A 20,470-nucleotide genomic window follows, 5' to 3' on the forward strand; every position below is an offset into this window, starting at 1 on the left:
TGTTAAACTATTAACCTGACTCCTGGAGTTCCCTTCTCACCAACCTACATCTGCATTGAAGACTACAGCACCCTCCAGGGTAAGGGACTACACCACCCTCCGGGGGAAGGGACTACACCACCTTTCAGGAAAGGGACTGCATCCACCATTTTTCTATTTTATTTTTGCTCATAGTGGGTTTAGGGCTGACTACAGGCTGGCGTCACGAACAATCTACCCTTTACCACCATACCCTACCCCACGTACCAAAAGAGTCATGAGACCCTTGTTCCCTACATAGATGTGGGTTCCTGTGGCGGGACCCATATCGATCAGATGTATGTGTGGATATGCAATAAATGTCCATATTGGGAATTCTGCTTTAATAAGTTAGTGCACATCTATCATCACTAGGTTATGGGGCTCAAGGGTAAGGGGACAGGAATAGGGGATGAGGATGGGGGGTTCAGTGGAGCTGCTTTTTAGAGATGAGTGGAAGAGCGTGGTCACACAGCCCTGTGAAAAAAGTCGAGCTGATTTCTCGGGGGCACATTGCTGGAACAGGGGACCGGGTGAGTATAAAAAGCAGCTACACGGCCCCCCTGCCGCTTCACCTTTTGAGCCCTATAACATAGTTTGTGGGGCTCATAGGTGATGACAGAAGCCCTTTAACTATAGACAAGGCTTTCTACCTCCCCTGAAATGGGTTACTCAATTCCTGCTCCTTATTGGTTACTCCCATTGAATCAAAACCCAGTCATTTCCATTGAGAAAGATGCAGCCAACCAGTCATTCTGCGGAGAAAAGTCGGATTCTAGTGTCCATTATTCAGTCCATTGTACTTCCTCAAACAAGTAACCAAAAAGATTACTATAAAAAGGCCGTTTTCATACGACTGTATTTGGTCCATGTTTTGGGGACCATAATACCGGCCTAACCTAAATCTATGTATCTATTCACATGGACTTAGTTTTCACGGCCGTGTTTTAAAAACGCAGCATGACCTATTTTTGCCTCCATATTTGCATTTATTGGTATTATTTTCTGTTGGGCAAATACGGATCTATATTTACCCTGCAGAAAAAACCCAATAAATACAAATATGGAGGTAAATACAGATCAAAGAGTGAGGAAATACTGATGACGGTCCAGAGTCACCTGGAACAGGTGTGTATTACAGAGGTGCTACAATACACTCATCTGAAACTGCCCAGGTGCCGTCTTAAAGGGGATGTATCATTATTGAGGTGCTCCTTGTACAGTGCGGTTTGTGGTGCTGCTGGGATTACCCGGCCCGGATGCATTGATTTCTTTTTATGAAAGCCTTTTTATTTTCCTGCACTTAATGACTTCTCCACATGACAGCTGCTTCCTCTGGGTGGCGCTCTAACTTCCTGCTGGAGAAGCAGCCTGTTAAAATAAGTGCATGCAGACGTCCCCAGCACCGCCACAATATGCCGGGTAAACAGTCTGTCTGCAGGAGACTCTGGCTGTGGCTTATATTCCCAGTCATTATTACAAGGCTTGTTGAAAAAAAAATGGCTTGGTCCTTGGCACACATGGATTCTGAGTGCGGGTTCCCGCACGGAATCCGCCCTTGCCCGCGGCCATGGACCGTTTTCTTACCTTTCTGGATGCGGTGCAGTCTCCTGTGTCCCAGACGGATCTTCTTTCTTCTGCAAGGCCGGGACAGTGCATTTATTTTTCAAAATCTCCTGCTTTTCCACGGAACGTCCACAGTGTCAGCTGCGGGTGTGCCGCATATCGGGTGGCTTCCATGGATTCAATGGAAGCCATCTGGGCGGGAGTTCACAGAAAATGGAGCATGTAGCGATTCTCCACTCACGGGATTTAAATTGCTGCACGCTGCGATTACGGTGAGCCTATCTATCAGATAAGCTCATATCGGAGACCTGTCAGGGCTCCCCCTCCTCCCCCGGGGCAGAATATCGCTAGCGCTATTCTGCGTCGGCTGTGGACAGGGGGCCCTATTAGCTGTAATCTCAGCGTACTGCGTGTACACCTTGAGGATCGTTACTCCCACTGTGTCTGAGCTCAGATGACTGTCGGAGTACTGATCCTCAAGGCGCATGCGCAGTACACCGCTGAAGTCTCAGCAAGTAAGGGAGAGCTGAGGTGCGTGGGCAGGGTTTACTATGCCACCTGTGTGGGGTTACAGCATTAGTATGCATGCCGATCAAGAACAAGGGCGGCCTGGCACGGTGCTGGGAGAAAAATCTGACTCCGCAACCCATTTTATATATCGCAGGAAAAATTCGAAAGCAGATTGTAAAGGTACCGGGGCACGGATTGCGAAACTAATTAACGATAAGGAAATTGCATTAGCAGTGATGTTAAAAGGTATATTGTAGATTGTATTGTAGAAAATTGATAGCAGTTCCCTTTAATCTTTTTTTTTTTTTTGCTAAACAAGCTAAAAATAAGGCACAACTTTTTACATAAGGGAATCGCCTGAACACCAAGTCCCTAAAGGAGTTTATTCCACACTCTGCGCAAAAGAGAAGCCCTCATAACTAGAGATGAGCGAACATGCTCGTTTAGGACAATTACCCGATCGAGCATCGCTTTTTTTCGAGTAACTGCCCACTCGGGCGAAAAGATTAGGGGGGCGCCGGGGGGGCGGGGAATAGCAGGGGGGAGCTCTCTCTCTCCCTCCCCCACTCCCCACCACAATTCCCCGCTTACCCCCGGCGTCCCCCGAATCTTTTCGCCCGATCAGGCAGTTGCTTGAAAAAAGTAATTGCTCTAAACGAGCACGTTTGCTCATCTCTACTCACAACGCTCCAAGAACGGAAGAATAAAGTTGCGGGCCTTGGAAATGTCAACTGGAAGCAATTTTCTCTAAAGTTGTTTACTTTTTAAAAGTAAGAAAACAGAATAAAAAATTCAATAAACTTTGCTGTTTCCACAATCGCACTGAGCCACAGAATAAAGTCAACGTCATTTCCTCTGCACTGCGAGCGCCATATAGACAAGACCCAAAAATCATTGGCGCTGTTGTGTTTTTATTTTCCATCTTACCTCATTTTTTTTTAAAAGCCCTGAAGCCGACTGTTGACACGGCGGACACCCAACACAAACCGGCGATCTTATTACTTGTCACCCATCATCCCAGGAGCCCTCAATGCCATATTTGACTAGTTATAGCGATGTATATGGTATAATTTTACAGCTGGCATTCAGGATCCTGGAAGAGCTGAGTGACAGTGTAAGGCCTCTCTCACATGGGAAACTAGGTGCGCAAAAATCGTATGCGTAAAAAACACGCAGCTATTAGAACTATTAGAGCTATTATGGTTTCCTATGGGAGCGCTCAGATGAAGGAATCTGAACGTTCCCATAAGAATCCATGTAATTCTAATAGCCGCGTGCTTTTTAAGCTCGTGATTTTTGCACAGCTAACTCCCCGTGAGAAAGAGCCCTAATGATGACTCCATTATTGTCACCCAACGTTTAATGAACCCTGCATGGCACATCGGATTATGGTGAGGTATGAGGTATACATTTCATCACAGCTAGGCACTAATAAGCTGTACCTATGGCTGCCCTCCCCGGCTATGGAACCTGCAGTTGTGTGATGAGAAGTGGAGGAGACCTTCCGATTGTTGGTGGTGGTGGGGGAACAGGAGCAGTTCCCTCCAGCTTACTAATCAGCAGTTCGTACATGTGGCTGCTAAGGAGAAGACATGCGATCCTTATCACACAGCAGGTGAGAAAAGCCGCCCATACGAACTGCTGCTCCCCCGCCCCACCAATCAGCAGTTAGTACTGACAGCTCTCCTCCCGTATGTTTATGTATGCGGTCCTAGATGGCAGCTGTGTGAGGATGTTCGATCCTACTCATACAGCTGCCGGCCAGGTCCGAAGTTCGGCATGTTCGTTTTATAGGATGCACTGACTCCCCCCCACTTTGGGGAGGCCGGGGGGATGCGTCTTATAAAGCAAAAAATATGGTACTTTGATTAAAATGTTTTCCTTTACACCCATTACAGCACCCATGAGAGAGACCACCTCCCATCCAGGCAGGAAACAGAATTATCCCAGATCTCTTTAAATGTGGGAACACCTTTCATCTCCTCGGTTCTTGTTTCCTGTCCATGGTTCATGTTGGAAAATGTTAAGGTAGCTGAGGCTTAGCTATCTCAGTTCTTTCAAAGATTCCTTCAGATCTTTAATGTTAGAGGACTGCAGGACCTCTCTCCCCCAAACTTTAAGCGCATGGAGGTTAGCTGTCTGGTGTAAGTCCCTGATAGGAGCCACTGAATGAGCCTGGAGTCATCCTCTCGTCATCCAATATCAGATGCTATTGGAGGTCAAGAAGGCAAAGTTTGTTTTCCTCTGACCTCATGGGATCCTTCTGCGGTTGTGGTAGAACCCTTCAGTGCTCCCTGTGTTGCCGCACCTGGATGGGAGGTTTGCTGTTAAATTTGGTGCTTCCATCAGCAGATGGAATTCAGTTTATAGAGATCTGGGAGACACCTAGTATCACCACTGATTGCAGGGGAGCTAGAGAAAGAAGTGAGCACTTTCTAAGAGGATCTCCAGCCAATCCAGAGTTGAATCACTTTTTATAAGGGATTTTATTACAGCTATACCTTAAACCTGCAAGAATGAAAAATAAGAATGGCTCTCTGCACGCTCAATATGAGGTATGGGTTTGTATTTTGGCCTGAATCTGCAAGCTCACAAGCCCACGTCAAGGGCCCTCGTACTGTGAGTCCCTACACTAACAAGACAACTAAAACCACAACAAGGGAACCGTACCTACAAGTAGGGTGATCATCCCAATAGGGATATCCCCATGCTGGAACCTAGGGGCCTGCCTTCCCCAGATGGTAACAGGCAGGAACACCAGACAAGGGAAATACAACATACACACTAAACATGACCCTGTTCACACCAAGAGTAGTCCACACCTTCAGACAACACACTGAACACATCATTGTTCACACCTAAAGTCCGCACACCACAGACAGAAGAAAACCCTGTTCAGAACCTCATGCATTCATAGATAAAACAGGCGCTAGTTCAAGTGTCCACACTCCAAGGAGAACGAGCGTAGGACATGAAGGGAAGCGTATCAGATATCATCCACCTGACAATGTACAGGACATCAGATGGCTGGAGGCCGCACCTGTTAAAGGGAAGGTACAAGGTGCCCACATAACATGCAGACGGGAAGATCAGATGTCCAGACCATCTTCAAGGAAGGTGGGAAAAGCAACTCAAACTAGTAGCATGTATAACACCAAGTAATAAGTGGGAATGAGATAATAAAATAAATGACCAGCACCCTCTCATAACAAGGGCTGATATCTATGTTCACAAGATCGGTGGTAATTGGCTGGCTGGAGCTCAATCATCCCACACCTGTGGAAGTGTGCTCCTGAAAAAACATAGTACTACAGGTCTAAGGAGCACAACGTGACATACAGACAGGTTGTGGCACCCACCCTGAGCAGTGACATAGCAATAGGGGTTGCAATTGTGGGGCCCATAGGCCAGGAGAACCAAAGGGCCGTCCTCACCACAAACATGAACTTACATATGACAGACAATGTGCTGCCTTCTCATTACTGCAGAAGTCTACTGAACTGTCATCTGCCGAAAATCCCTCAGTTCCCCAACTCTGCTATACATGTTACAGGGCTCATTGTGTAATGTCCCCCCCCCCCCCCAGCTCTACTATACATGTTACAGGGCTCAGTGTGTAATGTCCGTCCGTCCCCCCCAGCTCTGCTATACATGTTACAGGGCTCAGTGTGTAATGTCCCCCCCAGCTCTACTATACATGTCACAGGGCTCAGTGTGTAATGTCCCCCCCCCCAGCTCTGCTATACATGTTACAGGGCTCAGTGTGTAATGTCCCCCCCCCCCCAGCTCTACTATACATGTTACAGGGCTTAGTGTGTAATGTGTCCCCCCCCCACCAGCTCTGCTATACATGTTACAGGGCTCAGTGTGTAATGTCCCCCCCAGCTCTACTATACATGTTACAGGGCTCAGTGTGTAATGCCCCCCCCCCCCCGCTCTGCTATACATGTTACAGGGCTCAGTGTGTAATGTCCACCCCAGCTCTGCTATACATGTTACAGGGCTCAGTGTGTTACGACCCCCCCCCCCCCCCAGCTCTGCTATACATGTTACAGGGCTCATTGTGTAATGTGTCCCCCCCCCCCAGCTCTACTATACATGTTACAGGGCTCAGTGCGTAATGTCCCCCCCCCCCCCCAGCTCTGCTATACAGGTTACAGGGCTCAGTGTGTAATGTCCCCCCCAGCTCTGCTATACATGTTACAGGGCTCAGTGTGTAATGTCCCCCCCAGCTCTGCTATACATGTTACAGGGCACAGTGTGTAATGTGCCCCCCCCCCCCAGCTCTGCTATACATGTTACAGGGCTCAGTGTGTATTGCCCCCCCCCCCCCAGCTCTACTATGCATGTTACAGGGCTCAGTGTGTTATGTCCCGTCCCCCCCAGCTCTGCTATACATGTTACAGGGCTCAGTGTGTAATGTGCCCCCCCCCCCCCCCAGCTCTGCTATACATGTTACAGGGCTCAGTGTGTATTGCCCCCCCCCCCAGCTCTGCTATACATGTTACAGGGCTCAGTGTGTATTCCCCCCCCCCCACCCCCAGCTCTGCTATACATGTTACAGGGCTCAGTGTGTATCCCCCCCCCCCCAGCTCTGCTATACATGTTACAGGGCTCAGTGTGTAATGTGTCCGTCCCCCCCAGCTCTGCTATACATTTTACAGGGCTCAGTGTGTTATGTCCCCCCCCCCCCCAGCTCTGCTATACATGTTACAGGGCTCAGTGTGTTATGTCCCCCCCCCCCCCAACTCTGCTATACATGTTACAGGGTTCAGTGTGTAATGTGTCCCCCCCCCCCCCCCAGCTCTACTATACATGTTACAGGGCTCAGTGTGTAATGCCCCCCCCCAGCTCTGCTATACATGTTACAGGGCTCAGTGTGTAATGTGCCCCCCCCCCCCCCAGCTCTACTATACATGTTACAGGGCTCAGTGTGTAATGTGTGTCCGCCCTCCCCCAGCTCTACTATACATGTTACAGGGCTCAGTGTGTAATGTGCCCCCCCCCCCAGCTCTGCTATACATGTTACAGGGCTCAGTGTGCAATGTGCCCCCCCCCCCCCAGCTCTGCTATACATGTTACAGGGCTCAGTGTGTAATGTGTCCCCCCCCCCAGCTCTGCTATACATGTTACAGGGCTCAGTGTGTAATGCCCCCCCCCCCCAGCTCTGCTATACATGTTACAGGGCTCAGTGTGTAATGTGTCCCCTTCCCCCAGCTCTGCTATACATGTTACAGGGCTCAGTGTGTAATGTGTTCCCCCCCCCAGCTCTGCTATACATGTTACAGGGCTCAGTGTGTAATGTGTTCCCCCCCCCCCAGCTCTACTATACATGTTACAGGGCTCAGTGTGTAATGTATCCCCCCCCCCCCCAGCTTTGCTATACATGTTACAGGGCTCAGTGTGTAATGTGTCCCCCCCCCCCCCCTCAGCTCTACTATACATGTTACAGGGCTCAGTGTGTAATGTCCCCCCCAGCTCTGCTATACATGTTACAGGGCTCATTGTGTAATGTGCCCCCCCCCCCAGCTTTGCTATACATGTTACAGGGCTCATTGTGTAATGTCCCCCCCAGCTCTACTATACATGTTACAGGGCTCAGTGTGTAATGTGTCCCCCCCCCCAGCTTTGCTATACATGTTACAGGGCTCAGTGTGTAATGTGTTCCCCCCCCCCCAGCTCTACTATACATGTTACAGGGCTCAGTGTGTAATGTGCCCCCCCCCCCCCAGCTCTGCTATACATGTTACAGGGCTCAGTGTGTAATGTCCCCCAAGCTCTGCTATACATGTTACAGGGCTCAGTGTGTAATGTCGCGTCCCCCCCCCCCCCCTCCCCAGCTCTGCTATACATGTTACAGGGCTCAATGTGTAATGTGTCCCCGCCCCCCAGCTCTGCTATACATGTTACAGGGCTCAGTGTGTAATGTGCCCCCCCCCCCCCCAGCTCTGCTATACATGTTACAGGGCTCAGTGTGTAATTTCACCCCCTCAGCTCTGCTACATGTGCTATACATGTTACAGGGCTCAGTGTGTAATGTCACCCCCCCTCCCCCCAGCTCTGCTATACATGTTACAGGGCTCAGTGTGTAATGTCCCCCCCCCCCCCAGCTCTGCTATACATGTTACAGGGCTCAGTGTGTAATGTCCCCCCCAGCTCTACTGTACATGTTACAGGGCTCAGTGTGTAATGTCCCCCCCCCCCCAGCTTTGCTATACATGTTACAGGGCTCAGTGTGTAATGTCGCGTCCCCCCCCTCCCCAGCTCTGCTATACATGTTACAGGGCTCAGTGTGTAATGTGTCCCCGCCCCCCAGCTCTGCTATACATGTTACAGGGCTCAGTGTGTAATGTGTCCCGCCCCCCAGCTCTGCTATACATGTTACAGGGCTCAGTGTGTAATGTGCCCCCCCCCCCAGGCTCTGCTATACATGTTACAGGGCTCAGTGTGTAATTTCACCCCCTCAGCTCTGCTACATGTGCTATACATGTTACAGGGCTCAGTGTGTAATGTCACCCCCCCCCCTCCCCCCAGCTCTGCTATACATGTTACAGGGCTCAGTGTGTTATGTCCCCCCCAGCTCTACTGTACATGTTACAGGGCTCAGTGTGTAATGTCCCCCCCCCCCCCCCAGCTCTGCTATACATGTTACAGGGCTCAGTGTGTTATGTCCCCCCCAGCTCTGCTATACATGTTACAGGGCTCAGTGTGTAATGTCCCCCCCCCCCCCCAGCTCTGCTATACATGTTACAGGGCTCAGTGTGTAATGTCCCCCCAGCTCTACTATACATGTTACAGGGCTCAGTGTGTAATGTCCCCCCCCCCCCCAGCTCTGCTATACATGTTACAGGACTCAGTGTGTAATGTCCCCCCCCCCCCCCAGCTCTGCTATACATGTTACAGGGCTCAGTGTGTAATGTCCCCCCCAGCTCTACTATACATGTTACAGGGCTCAGTGTGTAATGCCCCCCCCCCCCAGCTCTACTATACATGTTACAGGGCTTAGTGTGTAATGTGTCCCCCCCCCCCCCCCCACCAGCTCTGCTATACATGTTACAGGGCTCAGTGTGTAATGTCCCCCCCCCCCCCAGCTCTGCTATACATGTTACAGGGCTCAGTGTGTAATGTCCCCCCAGCTCTACTATACATGTTACAGGGCTCAGTGTGTAATGTCCCCCCCCCCCCCCCAGCTCTGCTATACATGTTACAGGGCTCAGTGTGTAATGTCCCCCCCCCCTCCAGCTCTGCTATACATGTCACAGGGCTCAGTGTGTAATGTCCCCCCCAGCTCTACTATACATGTTACAGGGCTCAGTGTGTAATGTCCCCCCCCCCCCAGCTCTACTATACATGTTACAGGGCTTAGTGTGTAATGTGTCGTCCCCCCCACCAGCTCTGCTATACATGTTACAGGGCTCAGTGTGTAATGTCCCCCCCCCCAGCTCTGCTATACATGTTACAGGGCTCAGTGTGTAATGTGTCCCCCCCCCCCCCCCCTAGCTCTGCTATACATGTTACAGGGCTCAGTGTGTAATGTCCCCCCCCCCCCCCTCCAGCTCTGCTATACATGTTACAGGGCTCAGTGTGTAATGTCCCGTCCCCCCCCCCCCCCCCAGCTCTGCTATACATGTTACAGGGCTCAGTGTGTAATGTCACCCCCTCAGCTCTGCTACATATACTATACATGTTACAGGGCTCAGCGTGTAGTGTGTTCCCCCCCCCCAGCTCTGCTATACATGTTACAGGGCTCAGTGTGTAATGTCCCCCCCAGCTCTGCTATACATGTTACAGGGCTCAGTGTGTAATGTCCCCCCCAGCTCTGCTATACATGTTACAGGGCTCAGTGGCCCTGGAATGTTTACACTGAATAATCCTTGAGCACCAAATTGTCTTCACTGCTCTGTAAGGAGCGCAGGTCACATTTCCAGCAGTGAAAGGGTTACAGCCCAATTCCTTTTGTCATGTGATATGGAGGGGTGTAAAAAAGTATAAATACCCTGCAGTAGATTTTAGTGGAGATGTCTGGTTCCCTCATTCATAAAGGGGCCTGCCTGACATCACACCCCTCTAAATGTGCACTTCAGTCCATAAAGGTGCATACCACTTCTGCCACATTGAGAGCGTTGGATCCCGTCTGACCATCCAGCGGGCCAGGAACAACACCTGTGGAAGAAATATCCCATCGTTCAATTGCCAGTGCTCCTCATCCAAAACGCCCAACAGGCATATCGGGTCACTTGGCATTGGCATCCCCAGTAGCTGGGGGAGTACTGGAGTTCCGCTCTGCAGCACTCTGCACACCGCCTCCTGAATGTCTTGGATGTGACATTGTGTTAACCCCTTAATGCTCCAGGATGCACATTTACATCATGGAGGTTCGGTGTGTGTATGGAGGGTGTACGGGGGTCGATCCCATTCCATACAATGCATATACATCTGTAAGACGCCTCCCGCTCCGATCAGCTTCTCCCATTTTTATAATAAAAAGCTCTAAATAAAAAAAACCCCAAACATATCTGGTATCGCTGCACCCATAAAGGTCCGATCTATCAAAGTAACGCATCATTTATCCTGCACGCTGAACGCCAGAAAAAAAACGCGCTCGAGTTGCGCTCTTTTGGTCACCCCGTCTTCAGGAAAAAATGTAATAAAAAGCGATCAAAAAGTCATATATACTCCAAAATGGAACCAATAGAAACCATCGGACGTCCGGCAAAATAAGAGCCTCGCACAACATGACGACGGAAACATAAAAAGGTTATGTCTGTCCGAAGACGGCGGCCGGAAAGGACTGGAGTTTTTTCAGAGATATTTTATATTTTAAAGGTAGTCCAGCTAAACCCATGATCTAATCGTGTTATTACACTAATCGGGCCACCCACACTGTAACGTTATCGGGTCATGTCTGCTGCAGTGAGAACACCGTAGAAACAAAAAACCCCAAAGATGGCGGAATTGCAGATTTTTTTCTCATTTCACTCCACTTATTTATTTTTTACTTTTTCAGTACATTAAAGGGGTTGTTCCGCGCCGAAACAGTTTTTTTTTTTTTTCAATAGGCCCCCCGTTCGGCGCGAGACAAACCCGATGCAGGGGTTTAAAAAAAAAAACGGATAGTACTTACCCGAATCCCCGCGCTGCGGTGACTTCTTACTTACCTTGCGAAGATGGCCGCCGGGATCTTCACCCTCGGTGGACCGCAGGTCTTCTGTGCGGTCCATTGCCGATTCCAGCCTCCTGATTGGCTGGAATCGGCACGTGACGGGGCGGAGCTACGAGGAGCAGCTCTCCGGCACGAGCGGACCCATTCAGAAGGGAGAAGACCGGACTGCGCAAGCGCGTCTAATCGGGCGATTAGACGCTGAAGATTAGACGGCACCATGGAGACGAGGACGCCAGCAACGGAACAGGTAAGGGAATAACTTCTGTATGGCTCATAATTAATGCACGATGTACATTACAAAGTGCATTAATATGGCCATACAGAAGTGTATACCCCCACTTTGTTTCGCGGGACAACCCCTTTAAATAGTAACATTGAACAATACACCTCGTCCCGCAAACAACACAATCCTCATACAGCGACGGCGATGGAGAAATAAAAGAGATGAAACAAAAAAGGCCGCGTCCTTAAGGGGTTAATGAAGTATATTTCGGTGTTTGGGGCCCCATTTCTAACTTTGCCCGGGGCCACGCTTCCTCTAAAACCGCCCGCAGGAGGTTAATGATTCTGCTCAGCAAGAGGAGACGAACCCCCCTCGCTGGTGCAGTCTCCGCCCCTCCACGCCCCCTGCTAGTCATGTGACGGGAGGATGTCACCTGACCTGTGACATCACAAGGTCCTTCCGTGCCTGGGGTTTAGCATCACGGCTGCAGCACAGCAGGTCCTGGTCGGTGTTTATAGCAGGTAGTTCTTGTTCTCTCTGTTATCAGCCAGCAGGATATTTCTCAGTGTGTTGGCCTTAAAGGAAATCTGTCAGTAACGTTTCCCCCCTACAAACTAATGGTGACCCCAGCCGGTGGGTGCGAAGAGAGCTACATCCATACCTGTAGACCTCCTCAGTGCTGCCAAGAGCCCCGAACGCATGCCGCGGCGCGTGCGAATACTAGTCACGTACGAACCGCACAATGGACGCTTCACGTGCGCCAACCTGCCCAGCGCTCTCCCCTCCGTCCTGCAGACACTCCAGCTGGAGATGCCGTGCGGTCATAACACGTTTATATACAATGTACGCCAGAAACTGCGCACGTTATACCAGAAATGTCCTCCAGCTGGCAGAGATTTTGGTGTCGGCGCACGGAGGAGCCTCTAAGATACGAAGAGGTGTGCGCTTCTGTCTGTATTAGGCGCATCGTGCACCGGCAGATATATTAACCCCTTAGTGACCACATATATGTGTTTTCATGTCCCCCGTGTCTGGGCTTTATTCTACAAGGCCATGAAAACATGTCAGCCCTGCAGAATAAAGCTGCGGGCTCAAGGAGCGTTACAGTTCCTGGCTACTGAATAGCGTTTGCAGTCCCGTGTGCGGTCCCGTAAGGGGAGATAAAACTATTTATCTAAGGCCTCTTGCGGTGTCCCCCCGCGATCTCGTTCTCGCCGGGGAAATTTAACCTTTTGCAATCCAATTTTGGATTCAGGGTTTCCTAGGGGGGTTTTCTCTTTCTGCCATTATACAATGGTGCCATCTGCTGGCTAGAGCCAGTACTGTGGTATGGGACATGCTGGAGAGGCCCCCCCAACAACAGAGCGGCCAGTAATCTACAGTAAGAACACCCTGCCGGACGTCTTCCGATATCGGAGCTGTACAGCCTTCAATCAGAATGTCTTTAGATGTCAGACAGTGGATTGGAAAGGGTTAAAATCTTCTTGTTCCCGGCTACAAAAGGCAGCCCAGAGCCGTCTAGGGCTCACTGATCCAATTGGTGAAGGGAGATAAAACGTCTTCCCTGAGGCCTCTGGCGATGTCCCGCGACGCGATCTTCAGTCTCGGGCCCCTCTACTGATCTGCCTTATTATCACTACCTGGAATGCCTACATGCTCTACAAGAAGCCCCGGGAACGCTCGCCTTCCTGCAGTTCCAGGAGCAGCTTGTTGAGCGCCTTCTGTGTGAGACCGCCGCACCGCAGCAAGATTACGAGTCTGAGGAAATACGAAGGCTCACAGAGCGCCACTTTCTACTCCCTATTCCCACCACTGAGGTCAAGAAATTGGGAAACATTTGACAGAAATGTTTCCCAAATTGAGCAAAGCGAAGCTAAAGGAGGGCACAAATCATAACATTACTTAAAGATCTAACCTTTGATATTAAACCCTTGAATTAGCTGCTTGGTCCTCCTCCAGAGTGACAGTGAATGGCTTTTGGGACAACAGAAAAGACAGTAACTATGTATCCATAGTGAGTTAGTTATTGGACAGCCACAAGAACAAGGGGGGTAGAATGTCTCCAAAAATCCATTGTTGACCTTCACACCTTGACTTCTTCCCAGAAAAATGTGGGTGCCTTCAGTGATGAACACGGTGAACGCTTTCACCAAGACATCCTTAAGATGTTAGGGAAATAATAAGACACTATTCAAAAGAAAAGCCTCATCATCCCATTTTGCCCAACCAAATCCGTTTGAACGTTGCAATATGTAAATCTTGGTGGTTTTCTTGGTCTCACTATCACAAATACATCACCAGAAAAACATTAGTTCTGGGCATAATTTCTTTTTGTATTTAAAACCAGTCAATATTTGCCAATACTGTATTACTGTCTCTGTATTAGTGCTGTGTTTCCTGGAGACATGATAGATACAATTCCTCCACTGAATTCAGCACCTCAAATTTAGGTAAATCGACCTATTTGCAAACCAGAAACAGAAAAAAAAACGTTTAAATCTGTTGATTTGTTCAAGGATCTTTCCCGGTACAGAAGTCAGACTCACAGGCCTGTAGTTTCCTGGGTCCACCTTCTTTCCTTTTTTGAAGACAGGGACAACATTTGCCCTTCTCCAATCTGCTGGGACTTGCCCTGTTCTCCATGAATTTTCAAAGATTTCGGCAAGTGGTTCAGCAATTACCCCTGTTGCTTCTTTCACTATCCTAGGATGCAATTCAGGTTACAGGAAGAAGAGACGATACCTGAGGAGTAGCAGATGTGATATATGTGCAAAAAGGGGAGAGAAGATGGCTGGAGAGCAGGAGACACAATACAGAACTTTGAGATGGGGAGAGAGATGATACCTTGGGAGGGCAGTGATTTGACGCCTTGTTATATCTTGGGAGAGGTGATTCTTGGAATAGGTAGTATGAAAAAGGGGATTATGCCTGAGCATGGGAAGCATCAAAACGGCACATGCAGAATGATAGGTTTGATAGAATTCCCTAGGAATGTTAGACTGTTTCCTCTTCCGTACGCTTCCTCATGATTGGTACGCTTCATGCCAAGATTTAGGACCAAAAAAGCCAATCCCCATTCTAATTTTAAAAAAATCTTATTCCTTAGCCACGCACATTCCTGAATGACCCACCCAGGATGGATACCGATGGGAAGGAGATCAGCAGAAGAATATTAGACTTCACCTTGGAGATCCTCTACCTGCTGACCGGAGAGGTGAGCGCTTCTACATTTCTATCCTCTTTATTGTAGTATTTACCAAGTCATCGGGAAGGGAAATCGATAATGGGGAGTAATAGGAAGAGTCCAGTGTCCTGTATAAGAGCTTCCAAGTGACCAGCAGAAAACATGAAGATTGGCCACCAATAGTCATATAACATAGTGGGTAAGGCTGAAAAGAGACATAAATGCATCACAGAATGGGAAATCAAGGATTAAAAACAATCACAAAAAATGGCCGTTACTTACTGGGTGAGGAGAGCATATAGATGCATCCTCCTCTCACCATGCAGGGAGCTGACTACCAAATGGAGGACCCAATAACACCTGTGAGGGCACCGATAAAACACGCACTCACACTGCCTCCTGATAATGAGGGGGGTGGATGCTTGGTGTACACTCCCACACATAGTGGATACAGTGAAAAGAGACATATATCCATCTAGTTCCAGCCATTTCCCCATCCCAATCCTCCTCATTGTTGAACAGAGGAAGGCAAAAAAAGCCCATGAGGTAGAAGCCAATTTTGCCCGACTATCAACCTGCTCAGGCTCTGATATGTCCTTCTTGAGTGCCCAAAACTGTCCACAATATTCCATGTGTGGTCTGATCAGTGATTAGTCAAGAGGAAGAACAATATTCTTATCATGTGCCCTTAGACCTCTTTTGATGCACCCCATGACCCTTTTTGCATTAGGAGCAGCTGCTTGACATTGGTTGCTTCAGTTTAGTTTAGAGTTGTGGTCAGTTATGTGTCATGTAACCAATGCACCGATAGTAATAACATAGTATTTAAGGCAAAAAAAGACATATGTCCATCCAGTTCAGCCTATTTTCCCCAGTGTTGATCCAGAGGAAGGCAAAAAAAAAACCAATGAGGTAGAAGCCAATTTTCCCCATTTAAAGGAAGGAAAATTCCTTCCTGGCAATTGGAATAACTCCAGATGAACAACCTTTCTGCAGTTATTAGTGATTATAACATTACATACATATAATATTGTATTGCTGAAGCAAGGCTTCCAAGCCTCTCTTGAACGCTTATCGAATTTGCCATCACCACGTCCTCAGGCAGAGAGTGCCATAGTCTCACTGCTCTTAGATTAAAGAACCCCCCTTATATCATTGTAGAAACCTTCTTTCATCCAGATGTAGGAGACGCCCCCGTGTTACCGTCACAGTCCTGGGTATAAATAGCCAATAAACAAAAGCAGTGCTCCTGGGATAGGAAAATAGATAAATTCCCAAATAAAATGAAGGGGACTTACCTAGTGTGATTGGGCCACTTTAGAAGGGACAGTTCGTGACACCTGAAGTCCCTATTTGCTCATGGATTATCTGGTGTGTTTTTTTTGGTCATACACTGCTTGTTAAGTCCAGTTCACACAAGAACTCAGACGGAACACAGAAGAGGATCAGAGGCTGGAGTGTAGTCTGGAGGGAAGAGAAGGAGAGGGCCAAGAACAAGAGGATCAGAGGCCGGAGTGTAGTCTGGAGGGTAGGAGGAGGAGGAGAGGGCCAAGAACAAGAGGATCAGAGGCCGGAGTGTAGTCTGGAGGGTAGGAGGAGGAGGAGAGGGCCGGGAACAAGAGGATCAGAGGCCAGAGTGTAGTCTGGAGGGAAGAGAAGGAGAGGACCGGCAACAAGAGGGTCAGAGGCCGGAGTGTAGTCTGGAGGGAGGAGGAGTAGAGGGCTGGGAACAAGAGGATCAGAGGCCAGAGTGTAGTCTGGAGGGAGGAGGAGGAGAGGGCAGGGAACAAGAGGATCAGAGGCTAGAGTGTAATCTGGAGGGAGGAGGAGGAGAGGGCCGGGAACAAGAGGGTCAGAGGCCGGAGTGTAGTCTGGAGGGAGGAGGAGTAGAGGGCTGGGAACAAGAGGATCAGAGGCCGGAGTGTAATCTGGAGGGAGGAGGAGGAGAGGGCCGGGAACAAGAGGGTCAGAGGCCGGAGTGTAGTCTGGAGGGAGGAGGAGTAGAGGGCTGGGAACAAGAGGATCAGAGGCCGGAGTGTAGTCTGGAGGGAGGAGGAGTAGAGGGCTGGGAACAAGAGGATCAGAGGCCAGAGTGTAGTCTGGAGGGAGGAGGAGTAGAGGGCTGGGAACAAGAGGATCAGAGGCCAGAGTGTAGTCTGGAGGGAGGAGGAGGAGAGGGCAGGGAACAAGAGGATCAGAGGCTAGAGTGTAGTCTGGAGGGAGGAGGAGGAGAGGGCCAGGAACAAGAGCATCAGAGGCTAGAGTGTAGTCTGGAGGGAGGAGGAGGAGAGGGCCAGGAACAAGAGCATCAGAGGCCGGAGTGTAGTCTGGAGGGAAGAGGAGGAGAGGGCCGGGAACAAGAGGATCAGAGGCCGGAGTGTAGTCTGGAGGGAGGAGGAGAAGAAGGTCGGGAACAAGAGGATCAGAGGCCGGAGTGTAGTCTGGAGGGAAGAGAAGGAGAGGGCCGGGAACAAGAGGATCAGAGGCCAGAGTGTAGTCTGGAGGGAAGAGGAGGAGAGGGCCGGGAACAAGAGGTTCAGAGACCAGAGTGTAGTCTGGAGGGAGGAGGAGGAGAGGGCCGGGAATAAGAGGATCAGAGGCCGGAGTGTAGTCTGGAGGGAGAAGGAGAGGGCTGGGAATAAGAGGATCAGAGGCCGGAGTGTAGTCTGGAGGGAGGAGGAGGAGAGGGCCGGGAATAAGAGGATCAGAGGCCGGAGTGTAATCTTGAGGGAGGAGGAGGAGAGGGCTGGGAACAAGAGGATCAGAGGCTGGAGTGTAATCTGGAGGGAGGAGGAGGAGAGGGCCGGGAACAAGAGGATCAGAGGCCGGAGTGTACTCTGGAGGGAGGAGGAGAGGGCCGGGAATAAGAGGATCAGAGGCCGGAGTGTAATCTGGAGGGAGGAGGAGGAGAGGGCCAGGAACAAGAGCATCAGAGGCCGGAGTGTAGTCTGGAGGGAAGAGGAGGAGAGGGCCGGGAACAAGAGGATCAGAGGCCGGAGTGTAGGCTGGAGGGAGGAGGAGTAGAGGGCTGGGAACAAGAGGATCAGAGGCCAGAGTGTAGTCTGGAGGAAGGAGGAGGAGAGGGCCAGGAACAAGAGCATCAGAGGCTAGAGTGTAGTCTGGAGGGAGGAGGAGGAGAGGGCCAGGAACAAGAGCATCAGAGGCCGGAGTGTAATCTGGAGGGAGGAGGAGGAGAGGGCTGGGAACAAGAGGATCAGAGGCTGGAGTGTAATCTGGAGGGAGGAGGAGGAGAGGGCCAGGAACAAGAGAATCAGAGGCCGGAGTGTAGTCTTAAGGGAGGAGGAGAGGGCCGGGAATAAGAGGATCAGAGGCCGGAGTGTAATCTGGAGGGAGGAGGAGGAGAGGGCTGGGAACAAGAGGATCAGAGGCCGGAGTGTAGTCTGGAGGGTAGGAGGAGGAGGAGAGGGCCGGCAACAAGAGGATCAGAGGCCGGAGTGTAGCCTGAAGGGAAGAGAAGGAGAGGACCGGCAACAAGAGGATCAGGGGCCGGAGTGTAGTCTGGAGGGAAGAGAAGGAGAGGGCCGGCAACAGGAGGATCAGAGGCCGGAGTGTGGTCTGGAGGGAAGAGAAGGAGAGGGCCGGGAACAAGAGGATCAGAGGCCGGAGTGTAGTCTGGAGGGAGGAGGAGTAGAGGGCTGGGAACAAGAGGATCAGAGGCCAGAGTGTAGTCTGGAGGGAAGAGAAGGAGAGGGCCGGGAACAAGAGGATCAGAGGCCGGAGTGTAGTCTGGAGGGAGGAGGAGGAGAAGGTCGGGAACAAGAGGATCAGAGGCCGGAGTGTAGTCTGGAGGGAAGAGAAGGAGAGGACCGGCAACAAGAGGATCAGAGGCCGGAGTGTAGTCTGGAGGGAAGAGAAGGAGAGGGCCGGGAACAAGAGGATCAGAGGCTAGAGTGTAAACTGGAGGGAGGAGGAGGAGAGGGCCAGGAACAAGAGGATCAGAGGCCGGAGTGTAGTCTGGAGGGAGGAGGAGGAGAGGGCCGGGAATAAGAGGATCAGAGGCCGGAGTGTAATCTGGAGGGAGGAGGAGGAGAGGGCTGTGAACAAGAGGATCAGAGGCTGGAGTGTAGTCTGGAGTGGTGGAGAGGGCCGGGAACAAGAGGATCAGAGGCCAGAGTGTAGTCTGGAGGGAGAAGGAGGAGAGGGCTGGGAACAAGAGGATCAGAGGCTAGAGTGTAAACTGGAGGGAGGAGGAGGAGAGGGCCAGGAACAAGAGGATCAGAGGCCGGAGTGTAGTCTGGAGGGAGGAGGAGGAGAGGGCCGGGAATAAGAGGATCAGAGGCCGGAGTGTAATCTGGAGGGAGGAGGAGGAGAGGGCTGTGAACAAGAGGATCAGAGGCTGGAGTGTAGTCTGGAGTGGTGGAGAGGGCCGGGAACAAGAGGATCAGAGGCCAGAGTGTAGTCTGGAGGGAGAAGGAGGAGAGGGCTGGGAACAGGAGGATCAGAGGCTAGAGTGTAAACTGGGGGCAGGAGGAGGAGAGGGCCAGGAACAAGAGGATCAGAGGCCGGAGTGTAGTCTGGAGGGAGGAGGAGAGGACTGGGAATAAGAGGATCAGAGGCCAGAGTGTAGTCTGGAGGGAGGAGGAGGAGAGGGCCGGGAATAAGAGGATCAGAGGCTGGAGTGTAATCTGGAGGGAGGAGGAGGAGAGGGCTGGGAACAAGAGGATCAGAGGCCGGAGTGTAATCTGGAGGGAGGAGGAGGAGAGGGCCAGGAACAAGAGGATCAGAGGCCGGAGTGTAGTCTGGAGGGAGGAGAGGGCTGGGAATAAGAGGATCAGAGGCCGGAGTGTAGTCTGGAGGGAGGAGGAGAGGGCTGGGAATAAGAGGATCAGAGGCCGGAGTGTAGTCTGGAGGGGAAGAGAAGGAGAGGGTTGGGAACAAGAGGATCAGAGGCCGGAGTGTAGTCTGGAGGAAGGATTTTTACTAATAATAAATCAAGGGGGCATCCTATAGGTCAAGAGGAAAAAGTTTTTCTAATGAGGGCAGTTTGTGTGGATGGGGGGCAGATTGTAATCCTCTAGAAAGGGGGATGTGACGTCACTTATTATTGTGTACATGATGATATTTCTCAGTGTCTCTCCATACACAGGATTACACAATAGTGAAGAGGACATCGGGGGACGGTGTGACTCCCATCATCCATCTCCAGGAGTCAGGAGGATGGAGCAGGAGTCATTTCCCCATCACAGAGCCTCCCTCCCCGATACATGAGCAGAAGATCCTAGAGCTCACCAACAAGATGATGGAGCTGCTGACAGGAGAGGTGATGCTGCGGGGGATGGGGGACATTATACAGTAACAGGAGGGGTCTGGGTGATGACTGGATATTGTGTTGTCAGGTTCCTGTAAGGTGTCAGGATGTGGCTGTCTATTTCTCCATGGAGGAGTGGGAGTATATAGGAGGACAGAAGGATCTGTACGAGGAGGTCATGATGGAGGATCACCGGCCGCTTATGTCACCAGGTAAGAATTTTATATCGTGTGGTGAAGCCTTAATGCCATCATACATGTGGAATGTAAAAGTTCACTAATTTGGGTTCCTTGTGTATTGTGTTAGAGACTTACATTTGAAGTATAAGTCAAACCTATCCGTAGAGCTACATTCACCCAATAGATGCCAGCGGAGTGTATTTTGGCATTTGTCAGATGCCCCGCAATCAGAAAAGAAACTTTTATACTCCTGCTGCTCTAGGATTGGCAGACCTTCTGTCTAAAGCGTTCTCCGCTCTTTCCATTGAGCATTAACAAAACTGCTGGTGATCCTTTTAACCCCTTGAGGACTGGGTCA

General features: G+C 50.5%; 1 protein-coding gene across 1 annotated transcript in view; it reads left to right on the forward strand.

The window, feature by feature from the left end:
• The first annotated feature begins 20,027 nt into the window (after positions 1 to 20,027).
• LOC136578556 (zinc finger protein 271-like) overlaps positions 20,028 to 20,470 on the forward strand; it is a 47,038-nt gene continuing 46,595 nt past the window's right edge. The window contains exon 1 of the mRNA XM_066578691.1: positions 20,028 to 20,145. Coding sequence (XP_066434788.1) covers positions 20,061 to 20,145 — 85 coding nt within the window. The 5' untranslated portion in view covers positions 20,028 to 20,060. The remainder of the gene's footprint in view (positions 20,146 to 20,470) is intronic.

The sequence above is a fragment of the Eleutherodactylus coqui genome, chromosome 9, assembly GCF_035609145.1.
Source record: "Eleutherodactylus coqui strain aEleCoq1 chromosome 9, aEleCoq1.hap1, whole genome shotgun sequence".
Taxonomy (NCBI): domain Eukaryota; kingdom Metazoa; phylum Chordata; class Amphibia; order Anura; family Eleutherodactylidae; genus Eleutherodactylus; species Eleutherodactylus coqui.